The sequence below is a fragment of the Symphalangus syndactylus genome, chromosome 3 (genome assembly GCF_028878055.3).
Source record: "Symphalangus syndactylus isolate Jambi chromosome 3, NHGRI_mSymSyn1-v2.1_pri, whole genome shotgun sequence".
Classification (NCBI taxonomy): Eukaryota; Metazoa; Chordata; class Mammalia; order Primates; family Hylobatidae; genus Symphalangus; species Symphalangus syndactylus.
In genome coordinates, this window is record NC_072425.2 from 141,126,843 (window position 1) to 141,140,229 (window position 13,387).

Consider the following 13,387-nt stretch of genomic DNA (forward strand, 5'->3'; position numbering starts at 1 on the left):
GTCTTGACTTGGTCCCCACCCAGTTCTTCCCACATGGTAACTCAGAGGGGGTCCCACATGCTCCTTCCATATCCTCATTTAATCTCCAGGGCCTTCTCTCTAGCCTCACCTGCGTTCCTGGTCATGCTGTCTCATGGAGGAGGACTGTAGCCCTAACCTCAGCCCCAAGAAGCAAGAAGTTATGATTCTAATGTGGCTCCTTTACCTGTCCTCCACTCAGGTTTCCCTGGCTGCTGGACATAGGTTTGATCGGGACGTGGAACTCCTGATTTACTACGGTGAGGTGCATACCCCCAGCGTGGTTTTGGAGATGGGGCTGCCTAACGTGAAGCCAGGTATTTTCTTTCTTCCTTTGTAGTCATCCCCTAAGGGGCAACTCTCTGTCTTGGAATTACTGTCAAATTGCTCTCTTTTCTTTCCTTTCCTCCAGTGGTGGTTAATACATGTGAAACACTGAAATAGCTTACACTATGTCATGCAAAAATGGTTAGGTTTAATGACTGTCATGTGATATGTCTTGTAGGCAAATTTAAGTAGATCAGTAGATAATTGGGCAAAAGCCAGGAACAGATAATTTACAAGAGAAAACATAGCCTGTTTATAAACATGTGGCAATGATCAGTCTTGACAGAAATCCAAATAATCATGTGACATTTTCACCTTTCAAATTATCAACGATTTCCAAATCTGATGCCTCATGCTTTAAAAGGTTTTCTTAAGGTTGTGAGTGTGCTAAAAAGTGAATTAACCTTTTGAGGATAAATTTGGCCATATGTGTTAAATAAATGTTAACTTTGGTAATTTCACTTTTAGAAATCTTGCCTAGGGAAATAAATCCATATATAAGTAAAAATATGCACTGAGATGTCCCCCACCATTTTAATAATATCGAGTATTAGTAAGCAATCAAAATGTCTCTTATTGGCTAAATTTACTATGCTAGGTATACTTCATGAGTTATTATGCAGCTACTAAAATAGTGTACATTGACAGATTGAAGTAATTGGAAAAATGACCTCCAAAGAATGTTAAGTAAAAGAAAAGTAAGTTATAGACAGCTTACCACTATAAAATAATCTGTGCTTTAGGAAAAACATTTTAAAACACAGGAAGAATGCAAGTAGTAATTGTGATTAGGTTGACTAAGTTTAGTTCTTAATTTCTTTTTTATCTAATAAATAATTTTTATTGATTGATTCATCACAGCTACATGCAGTCTCAACTGAAGTTTTTTTCTCTTTTTTTGAGATATAATATATGTAACAAAATTGACCATTTTAACTGTTTTTAAGTGTACAGTTCTGTGGTCTTCAGGACATTCACCTTGTACAACCATCACCACCCTTCATCTCCAAAACCTTTTTGTTTTGCCCTAGCTTCTTAATTTCTAAGACAAGTTTAGCTTCTTAATAACTTTAGTTTCTCAGTTTCTTTTAATGTTTATTACTTTTGAAATTTTCCTTAAATGTATATGCACTCTTTCTTGGAATTTAAATTGGCATAACCCATGTCAGTTTGCTGTGTTCTTAGGGGCTTCCTGAGCTGCCATGCTCCTGAGTTTCAATGATGAAGGACTGGAGTGCTATTGCCACTTCTGAAGCATTTACACATGGTGGAATGGACATGTCCTTGGTGACAATAATATTCAAAGTGGGACGGCTTGGGTTAGGCTCTTGCTTTTACAATTATAGCTGTTGTCAAGAAAATTCCCTGTAGTTGTTTTTCTACAGAGTACCCTACTCTCTCATTGTTAGTGTTTGCTTCCAAAGTAGCTTCATACTTGAGCTCACAAATTGCACTTTTTAGTTTTCCCTCACTTGTTCAACCACTCTTCCTCAGGGCCAGCTCTCCATGCTAAGGTCATTCAAGGGGCTCCCAGCTTCCACCAGATTTGCTGTAACCACCTCCTCTTCCACGAAGTTCCATGTTCTGTCTTTATACGTTAGTTATCTGCTTTTTCCTTTCCTTATGGTGACTATTTCCTTGGATGTCCGTGAAACATTCCCATAACAGTGACCTACTTGTCAGTTAAGATTATTTCAAAGGACTATTTTGACCAGAGAAAGTTCCATAATGTTGGATCTCAAAAGGTAAGGATTGAGATCTCACTCCCTGTTTTTCTAAGAAGTTCCCTTGGCCCCTATGCAGATTTTCTCATCTAGTCCTCATGACCAGCTCTGAAGGCCAAGGGGGGACATCAGGGACAGTCTTTACAGTCTTGTGAATCCCTTCCAGCAGGACTGCTCAAGTCTTGCTTCCCAGGTCATATATTTAGTCAAGACGACTTGCTGTTGTCATCTACACAAGGAAGCAAATGACAACTTTAAGCAGCAGCTTGTCTCACTAAAACCATTTAGAGTTCTGCCAAATGAAACCTACAGCTATATGACAAAAACACAGTATGTTATTTTTTTTACAAACTTAGAACAGATGTACTTACGATATTAAGAACATAATGTTTTTCTAAAATTAAATTTATAATTTAATTTAAAAATTGTATAAAAATAAAATTTACAAATAATTTTATAATATTGTTATTATGAGTTTAATCTGAGTTGAGCCCTAAACTGAGTTCCTTAAGTATATTATATTACTTAACTCTTAAAATCAAACTTGTTCAACTCATGGTCTGTGGGCTGCATGTGGCTCAGGACAGCTTTGAATGCAGCCCAACACAAATTTGTAAACTTTCTTAAAACATTATGAAATTATTTCGTGATTTTCTTTTTAGCTCATCAGCTATTGTTGGTGTTAATGTATTTTACGTGTGGCCCAAGACAATTCTTCTTCTTCTTATATGGCCCTGGGAAGCCAAAAGATTGGATAACCCTGCTTAAAATAATCTTGACGTAGGTGTTACTACCTTGATTTTTCAGAGGAAGACATAAGGCTAGCAAGCAGAGGAGCTAAAGTTTGAAATGCCTCATTTGAAAACAAAGAAGCTGAGACTCATGGAGGTGAAAATAATTTGAGCCAGGCTAAAATTATAGTAGATAATCCACATATAACACTTACAATTCATCTGGCATTGTTGTAAACAGGTTAAATATGTTACCCCATATCATACTCATGCCACCCTTTCTGACTCCTCAATATAGCACCAGCTCCATTTAAACCAGCTGTCTCTGAGAATGGAAAGGAACCTTGCTCATCACAAAAGCTGCTCCCCCATCATATATCCAGACATCTGGATTGTGTAAATGTTATTTTTTGAACTAGTGTCCTATCATATATTTGATTGGCAACACCCATCTTATTTAGAAGCCAGTTTGGTGTTTGGCATATCCTATGGAGAAGAAATTAAACTGAGCCAGATTCTATTGTCATACCAAATCCCGGGACTACTGAGAATATAAACTTATGATCCGGGAACTGCTTTGTAAAAATGGGTTAAAGGAATTTAATTATATAGCCTCTTATATTTTCTGTAAAGCTGGAGTTAACCTAGCCGTTCTCATTGTATCTTTATCTCAATACTAGCATTTCAATTCCTGTGTCAGCCCTCACTTTCTTCTAAAAATAGTCACAGCTACGGCTTTGACAACATGGCCAGATAGACTGGGCTCCTGTGGTCACCCCCACACCATTGTTTGGATGATGATAATAGAATCCAACATGTATCTCAGTGTTTCCCTTTCTTTTGGGGACTGTCAGTGAGTTATTCATACCCAAAGCAGACAGACTTACCTTGGTGGGTATAATACTTATACTCTCAATGCTTGTAAATTGTCAACCTAAAAATTGTCCATGTGAGTATCACTTTTTTCAAAGCTGTAATTAAAGACTTAAGGCCCATGTGATACATTTCCCATTTATTTGATTTGAAGAAAAGGTTTGATTCTGTAGACAAACTTGTCTGATTCTTTTGGCAAATGCTGGAACATTTTAACCTAATGTGTTTCATTCATTTGCCTAGCTGCCAGGAAACTAGTAATCAGTGACAATATTTTAACTATTGCTTGTGTCTACTAACTTCTATCCTCTTTCTTCTCTTTCATATCTGTTCTGTTTTTGTCTGTCTTATATATTTGTAACTCCCCTTGACCCCATTGCAAGCAGTTATGGTATATGAATCATCACAGTGTTTTAGATTTGAGTTTTCTTCGCTCTTAATTGAATTCATTACCATTGATTCTTAGGTACTAGGATTCTTGAGTCCCTTTTTGTCTTACAGTGGCTTTATCCTTTCTGAACAGGTCATTTGATGGGAGATCCATCTGCAATGGTGAGTTTCTATCCAAATATCCCAGAAGATCAACCATCAAATACCTGTGGAGAGTTTATCTTCCTCATGGACCGCTCGGGAAGTATGCAGAGCCCCATGAGTAGCCACGATACATCTCAGCTGCGCATACAGGCAGCCAAGGTAAAGCTAATTTCTTTCCTCTTCTGGGTCACATGCTCAAGTGAGGATGAATCTGAGCAGTTAAATTAGGTTTATCTGGAGCCTGAGACAGCAGCATGACCACCCCGAGGCTAGCCTTGGAACTAAGAAGGCACAAGTTGTGGGGTGGCCCACATCCTCAAGGAGAGTCCATTGACAGGGCCCATGTGTTTTGGTGAGCCTCTCTCACTCCGTCTCTTCATACTCTCCTACCTTCAGGAAACACTGATTTTGCTGCTGAAGAGTTTACCTATAGGCTGTTATTTCAACATCTACGGATTTGGCTCTTCCTATGAGGCATGCTTTCCGTAAGTTTCTGGAAAGACAATAGGGAGTACAAAATGAGACTTTAAAGAAAGGGACTAAATTGTTGAAGGGGTTACTGCGGAGTTGACTTCGGCATTGGGGGTTTCGGATAAGACTCTCTTTTAATGGGGGTTTTGCAATTCAGGGACTCTATACTGGGCAAGGTTAAGTAACCCTCATGTAACTGGGTGTGTTTGTCTTAGGGAGAGTGTGAAGTACACTCAGCAAACAATGGAGGAGGCTCTGGGGAGAGTGAAGCTTATGCAGGCCGACCTAGGGGGCACTGAAATCTTGGCACCACTCCAGAACATTTACAGGGGACCCTCCATCCCAGGCCACCACCTACAGGTAAGAAGTGGAACAGAGCTAACAGAAGAGACAGCAAGTGTGTAATCTCTAAGAATCTATGCCCCTGAGCTTTATGCAGTATGTTGAAATATAGTTTGCAATTCACAGTCTTCTGTCATATAGTAAACAGAAAAAAAAAAGATGATGCATTTTTCTTCTTCCTTAACTCCACGCGATAGATACTGGAAGGCATTTTATGGAGTGCCACAATAACTTAGATGCAGCTAGGAGGGGAGGTGCTAAAAATTCCCAGGGTTCTGAACAGATCATGTGAGAATGTGGTGCTAGTGACTGAAACAATAGGGATTTCATGCCTCTTTGAAGAGGCACCAGAGCCTCTGCAATGAAATAGGTGGATTTTTCAAGGGCAAATTCTGGTTTCTTAAAATGAACTTGCCAAAGACCTGATGAACATTTTCTTTCTTTGTACAGCTTTTTGTCTTTACAGATGGAGAAGTTACAGACACATTTAGTGTAATTAAAGAAGTTAAGATCAACAGACAGAAACACAGGTAGGAAGAACATGTGATTTCTGGGTGATTGGTGCTAAGTAGTGACACACAGTCTAGTGCTACATGATGCCAGTGTTGACATGCCTTGAAGAGGACCAAATGATTTCAGAATTTAGTTTTAGCAGCTGAAAATTTATTTCTCCCTATAAAAATTAAAAACAGTTTTCCAAATAACTTCAACAACACAACAAAACCATTTTTTCTTATTCTTTCTAAACTACAATGGACACAAGAATTGAATAGTAAGATGTTAATTTTTTTTACTATAAACATTTTTAGGGAAGTAAAACATGCAGAAAACTACACAAATTATAGGTATACAACTGGATAAATTATCACAGTGAATGCACTGTGTGATCGCCACATAGGTAAAAACTAGAATGGTGGTAGGCCTCTCCATCTGTACCCTTTTCCATCATGTCCTATTCCCTGTCACTACACACTAAAACTTTCCTGACTTACAACACCATGGGTTATTTGTGCCTGTTTTTGAGTGAAAATAAATAAGTTATACAGTGTGCTTCAGTTTCTGTGTATATTGTTTCTTTCCCTTCAGTAGTGTGTTGAGAGATTCATATATATTTTGAGTATAGCCATAGTTAATTTTCACTGATGTATAGTATTCCACAAAATGACTATGCCATAATTTATCTATTGACTTTAATGCTGTTGGACTTTGATTTGGCTGTTAAAAATGACGCTGCTGTGGACAGTTTTGTATTCTTGTACATGTATTGTTTTGCATACATGTGTATATGCATACGTACATATTTATATACGTAGATTTTTCTCTGAGTAGACAGAGTTGTAGAGTTTCTAGGGAATGCCAAACATTTTTCCAAATGATTGTACTCATTTAATTCATTAAATTGTAGGAGTGTTCCAATCGCCTCATTTCCTATCCAAAACATGATATTGTTTGTCTTTAAATTTTAGTTTGTGTGTGTGTCGTGGTGTCTGTTTTTTGAGATGGAGTCTCGCTCTTTCACCCAGGCCGGACTGCAGTGGCGCTATCTCGGCTCACTGCAACCTCCGCCTCCCGGGTCCACGCCATTCTCCTGCCTCAGCCTCCCGAGTAGCTGGGACTACAGGCGCCCGCCACCGTGCCTGGCTAATTTTTTTGTATTTTTAGTAGAGATGGGGTTTCACCGTGTTAGCCAGGATGGTCTTGATCTCCTGACCTCTTGATCCGCCTGCCTCAGCCTCCTGAAGTGCTGGGATTACAGGCGTGAGCCACTGCGCCCAGCCCCTTATTATGGTTTTAACTTACATTTTCCTGCTGATGAATGAAGTTTAGCACCACTTCATATTTATTCGCCAGTTGGATGTCCTCTTTTGTGATGTGCTTTCAAGTCTTTTTCCTGTTACTTATTTATTTCTATTAGATTGATTTTCTTATTGATCTATAGTTCATTCTGTCGTCTGGATACAAGCTCTTTGTTGACTGTATGTTCTAGAAATACTCTATAATTTGCTCTTAGCTTCAAAATGTATTTGAGTAATAGTTGTTAATTTTAATGTAGTTCGATGTTTTTCAGTCTTTTTCTTCATGTTTAGTGTTTTCTGTGTCCTGTTAAAAAGTCTTTCCCTATCCAAGGTTTCGTATATTTGTAATGTGGATATCAAATTGACCCTATTCCATTTATGGAAAAGTTTGTCCTTTTCTCACTAATGCACAGTGTCATCTCTGTCATCAATAAGCACCTGTATACATGTACATTGTTTCTGGATCCTCTGTTCCATTGCATTGGCCTGTTCATCTAGACGTGTGCTAGAACTACACCATATAAATTAGTACAGGTTCACGATAAATCTTGATTTCCAATAGTGATAAGTCCTCAATTTTGTTCATTTCATAACCAAGACTGTCTCGATTACACTTGACTCTTAGTATTTGTATTTTAGCATTAGCTTGTCAGTTTTTACCAAAAAAGGAAACCTATTGGTATATTGGCTAGAATTGCATTGACTAGATCTATTTAAGCAGGACTTACTATTTACTATATTGAGCATTCCAATCTATTTACACAGTATATTCTTTCATTTACTTTGGTCTTTTCTGATTTCTTGAAGTGCTTGTTTCCAACATTTTATTGAGAAACCTTAAACATATAGAGATGTTGCAAAAATAGAACAATGGGGGCTGGCCGCAGTGATTCATGCCTGTAATCCCACCACTTTGGGAGGCCAAGGTGGGCAGACCACGAGGTCAGGAGTTTGAGACCAACCTGGCCAACATGGTGAAATCTTGTCTCTACTAAAAATACAAAAATTAGCTAGGGCATGGTAGTGTGTGCATGTAATCCCAGCTACTCAGGAGGCTGAAGCAGGAGAATTGCTTGAACCCGGGAGGCGGAGGTTGCAGTGAGCCAAGATCACACCGCTGCACTCCAGCCTGGGTGACAGAGCAAGAATCCGTCTTGAAAAAAAAAAAAAAAAAAAGAACAATGGACACCATATGCCTTTCACCCTGGTCTACCAGTTGTCAACCTTTTACCACATTTGTTTCAGCTATGTTTTTTGTCTGAAATATCTGAGGGCAAGCCACAGATATCATAACCCTTCATATATAAACACTTATGCACTCATCTTCTAAGAACAAGAACATTCTGCTGCGTCACAATAAAGCTATTAAATTCAAGACATTTAAAGTTGAGATAACACCATTATCTAAATGCAGGCCATATTTGTCAATTTTTCTTTATGTTCTTTTTATTAAGTTCTGGGATACATGTGCAGAACATGCAGGTTTGTTACATAGGTATACATGTGCCATGGTGGTTTGCTGCACCCATCAACCCATCATCTACGTTAGATATTTCTAATTCTATCCTTCCCCCAGCCCCCCACCCCATGACAGGCCCCAGTGAGTGATGTTCCCCTCTATGTGTCCATGTGTTCTCATTGTTCAACTCCCACATCTAAGTGAGAACATGCAGTGTTTGGTTTTCTGTTCCTGTGTTAGTTTGCTGAGAATGGTGGTTTCCAACTTCATCCATGTCCCTGCAAAGGCCATGAACTCGTCCTTTTTTATGGCTGCATAGTATTCCGTGGTGCATATGTGCCACATTTTCTTTATCCAGTCTATCATTGATGGGCATTTGGGTTGGTTACAAGTCTTTGCTATTGTGAACAGTGCTGCAATAAACATATGTGTGCATGTGTCTTTACAGTAGAATGATTTCTAATCATTTGGGTGTATATCCAGTAATGGGATTGCTGGGTCAAATGATATTTCTGGTTCTAGATCCTTGAGGTATCCCCATATTGTCTTCCACAATGGTTGAACTAATTTACACTCCCACCAACAGTATAAAAGCATTCCTATTTCTCCACATTCTCTCCAGCATCTGTTGTTTCCTGACTTTTTAATGATAGCCCTTCTAACTGGTGTGAGATGGTGTCTCACTGTGGTTTTGATTTGTGTTTCTCTAATGACCAGTGATGAGGAGCTTTTTTTCATATGTTTGTTGGCCACATAAATGTCTTCTTTTGAGAAGCGTCTGTTCATATCCTTTGCCCGCTTTTTGATGGGGTTGTTTTTTTATTGTAAATTTGTTTAAGTTCTTTGTAGATTCTGGACATTAACCCTTTGTGAGATGGATAGATTGCAAAACTTTTCTCCCATTTTGTAGGTTCCCTGTTCGCTGTAATGATAGTTTCTTTTGCTGTGCAGAAGTTCTTTAGTTTAATTAGATCCCATTTGTCAATTTTGACCTTTGTTGCCATTGCTTTTGGTGTTTTAGTCATGAAGTATTTGCCCATGCCTATGTCCTGAATGGTATTGCCTAGGTTTACTTCTAGGGTTTTTATGGTTTTAGGTCTTATGTTTAAGTCTTTAATCCATCTTGAGTTAATTTTTGTATAAGGTGTAAGGAAGGGATCCAGTTTCAGTTTTCTGCATATGGCTAGCCGGCTTTCCCAATGCCGTTTATTAAATAGGAGATCCTTTCTCCATTGCTTGTTTTTGTCAGGTTTGTCAAAGATTAGATGGTTGTAGATGTGTGTCATTATTTCTGAGGCCTCTGTTCTGTTCCATTGGTCTATATATCTGTTTTGGTACCAGTACCTTGCCGTTTTGGTTACTGTGGCCTTGTAGTGTAGTTTGAAGTCAGGTAGCATGATGCCTCCAGCTTTGTTCTTTTTGGTTAGGATTGTCTTGGCTATATGGGCTCTTTTTTGGTTCCATATGTAATTTAAAGTAGTTTTTTCTAATTCTGTGAAGAAAGTCAATGGTAGCTTGATGGCAGTATGGCCATTTTCACAATATTGATTCTTCCTATCCATGAGCATGGAATGTTTTTCTATTTGTTTGTGTCCTCTCTTATTTCCTTGAACAGTGGTTTTTAGTTCTCCTTGAAGAGGTCCTTCACATCCCTTCTAAGTTGTATTCATAGGTATTTCATTCCTTTGTAGCAATTGTAAACGGGAGTTCTCTCATGATTTGGCTCTCTGTTTGTCTATTATTGGTGTATAGGAATGTTTGTGATTTTTGCACATTGATTTTGTATCCTGAGACTTTATTAAAGTTGCTTATCAGCTTAAACAGATTTTGGGCTGAGACGATAAGGTTTTCTAAATATACAGTAATGTCATCTGCAAACAGAGAGCATTTGACTTCCTCTCTTCCTATTTGAATACCCTTTATTTCTTTCTCTTGCCTGATTGCCCTGGCCAGAACTTCCAATACTGTGTTGAATAGTAGTGGTGAGAGAGGTCATCCTTGTCTTGTGCCAGTTTTCAAAGGGAATGCTTCCAGCTTTTGCCCATTCGGTGTGATATTGGCTGTGGGTTTGTCATAAATAGCTCTTATTATTTTGAGATATGTCCCATCAATACCTAGTTTATTGAGAGTTCTTAGCACAAAGGTTGTTGAATTTTATCGAAGGCCTTTTCTGCATCTATTGAGATAGTCATGTGGTTTTTGTCATTGGTTCTGTTTATGTGATGGTTACATTTATTGATTTGCATATGTTGAACTAGCCTTGCCTCCCAGGGATGAAGCTGACTTGATCATGGTGGATAAGCTTTTTGATGTGCTGCTGGATTCGGTTTGCCAGTATTTTATTGAGGATTTTCACATCCATGTTCATCATGGGTATTGGCCTTAAATTTTCTTTTTTTGTTGTGTCTCAGCCAGGTTTTGGTATTAAGATGATGCTGGCCTCATAAAATGAGTTAGGGAGGATTCCCTCTTTTTCTTTTGTTTGGAATAGTTTCAGAAGGAATGGTACCAGCTCCTCTTTGTACCTCTGGTAGAATTCAGCTGTGAATCCTCCGGGTCCTGGGCTTTTTTTGGTTGGTAGGCTATTAATTACTGCCTCAATTTCAGAACTTGTTATTGGTCTATTCAGGGATTCGACTTCTTCCTGGTTTAGTCTTGGGGTGGGGGGTGTATGTGTCCAGGAATTTATCCATTTCTTCTAGATTTTCTAGTTTATTTGCATACAGCTGTTTATAGTATTCTCTGATGGTAGTTTGTATTTCTGTGGGATCAGTGGTGATACTCCCTTTATCATTTTTTATTGTGTCTATTTGATTCTTCTCTCTTTTCTTCTTTATTAGTCTGGCTAGCAGTCTATCTACTTTGTTAATCTTTCAAAAAACCAGCTCCTGGATTCATTGATTTTTTGAAGGGTTTTTTGTGTCTCTGTCTCCTTCACTTCTGCTCTGATCTTAGTTATTTCTTGTCTTCTGCTAGCTTTTGAATGTGTTTGCTCTTGCTTCTCTAGTCCTATTTAATTGTGATGTTAGGGTGTCGATTTTAGATCTTTCCCGCTTTCTCCTATGGGCATTTAGTGCTATAAATTTCCCTCTGAACACTGCTTTAGCTGTGTCCAGAAATTTGGTGCATTGTGTCTTTGTTCTCATTAGTTTCAAAGAACTTATTTAGTTCTGCCTTAATTTCGTTATTTACCCAGTGGTCATTCAGGAGCAGTTGTTCAGTTTCCATGTAGTTGTGCGATTTTGAATGACTTTCTTAATCCTAAGTTCTAATGTGATTGCGCCGTGGTCTGAGAGACTGTTTGTTATGATTTCCGTTATTTTGCATTTGCTGAGGAGTGTTTTACTTCCAATTATGTGGTCAATTTTAGAGTAAGTGTGATGTGGTGCTGAGAAGAAGGTATATTCTGTTGATTAGGGGTGGAGAGTTCTGTGGATGTCTATTAGGTTCACTTGGTCCAGAGCTGAGTTCAAGTCCTGAATATATTTGTTAGTTTTTTGTCTCATTGATCTAATATTGAAAGTGGGGTGTTAAAGTCTCCCACTATTATTGTGTGGGAGTCTAAGTCTCTTTGTAGGTCTCTAAGAATTTGCTTTATGAATTTGTGTGCTCCTGTATTGGGTGCATATATATTTAGGAGAGTTAGCTCTTCTTGTTGCATTAATCCCTTTACCATTATGTAATGCCCTTCTTTGTTGTTTTTGATCAAGAAGTCCTTGAAGAAATAGTTTTTAGTGAATACTGTTTTTAGTGAAAGCAATAAATGAAAATCAATATTTGAGTGTTACATCTGTTCCTTACTCTTGGGCTGTTATTTATTCTTGGCATTTTCAACAGACAGAACTGGCAAATGTTTTTTAAAAATTCTGAAATTTTTACTTATGCCCCTGCTTCAAAGGTAGCAGTGTAGCATTCTTCCTCTTTTCTCCAATTCTGTATTTATGTCTTCTTTTCTATAGTGAGATAAACCTAGCTTCCAGCAAAATCAGTAAACTTACTGATTTCTTCAATCTACCTATAAGTAGTCCACCCTTATCCATCGGGTATACTTTCCAATACTCCTAGTGGGTGCCTGAAACTGTGGATACTACCAAACCATATATGTACCATTTTTTCCTATACATACATACCTATGATGAAATTTAATTTATAAATTATAAATATCTATCTGATACCTGAGACTGCTACTAAGTCATTAACGGTAATATAGACAGCATGGAGATGCTGGGCAAAGAGGATTCATGTCCAGGGTGGGATTGAGCAGCATGGCACAAGATTTCATCATGCGACTCAGAATGAGATGCAATTTAAAATGTATGAATTGTCTATTTTTGGAATTTTTTTATTTAATATGTTTGGACTGCAGTGGACTGCACATAACTGAAACTATAGAATGTAAAACTGCAGATAAGGGAAGCCTTCTGTACACACAAAATCTCTCTGTAATATTTTATAATTCTCTGTGTAGAGGGCTTCATGCATTTTTTTATTAAATTGTTTCCCTAGGTGTTTGATGCTATTTTAAATAGTATTTTTTAATAATTTTATTTACTGGATGTTTATTTCTATATAGAAATGAATTTCAATAGCTTGTTTTACCTTGACTTGTATTTAATGATGTTAATTAATTTAGATATTAATTAAATTATATATTTGCAGACTCTTTTAGATATCCTATGAAGAATCACATTTGCAAAAAGTATCAGTTTTATTTTTCTTATTTTTTTAAATTTTCTCTTTTTCTTATTTAAAAAAAAAAATTTCTTTCCTTCTGGATTAGCCTGGAGAGAACCTCTAATAGAAATCTGAATCAAAATGATCATATCCTTATTTTATTTTGGACCTCAAAGGGAACATTTCACCTTTGCATGATTAAGTATGGTGTTTGCTGTAAGGGTTTCTCTTTTTTTGTAGTTATCCTTTCTATGATTAAGGAAAGTCCCTTTTATTTCTGTTTTGAGGGTTATTTTCTCTCTTTTCTTTCTTTTGTTTTGAATAATGAATGATTGTTAAATTTCATCAAATGTATTTTATGCATCTGTTTAGATGAATGTGTGATTTTATCCTTTATTCTTTTAAAGTGTGAATTCTAATGATAATTCTTAAATGTTA

At 37.5% G+C, this 13,387-nt stretch overlaps 1 protein-coding gene across 2 annotated transcripts in view; it reads left to right on the forward strand.

Annotated features, from left to right (window-relative positions):
* The window catches only part of VWA5A (von Willebrand factor A domain containing 5A), a 78,703-nt gene that overhangs the window by 50,518 nt on the left and 14,798 nt on the right, over positions 1-13,387 (forward strand). For both annotated transcript variants that reach the window (XM_063636595.1, XM_055273570.2), the window contains 5 exons: positions 221-335; positions 4,197-4,366; positions 4,604-4,692; positions 4,894-5,038; positions 5,471-5,550. In XM_063636595.1, the coding sequence (XP_063492665.1) occupies positions 221-335; positions 4,197-4,366; positions 4,604-4,692; positions 4,894-5,038; positions 5,471-5,550 (599 nt within the window). The remainder of the gene's footprint in view (positions 1-220; positions 336-4,196; positions 4,367-4,603; positions 4,693-4,893; positions 5,039-5,470; positions 5,551-13,387) is intronic.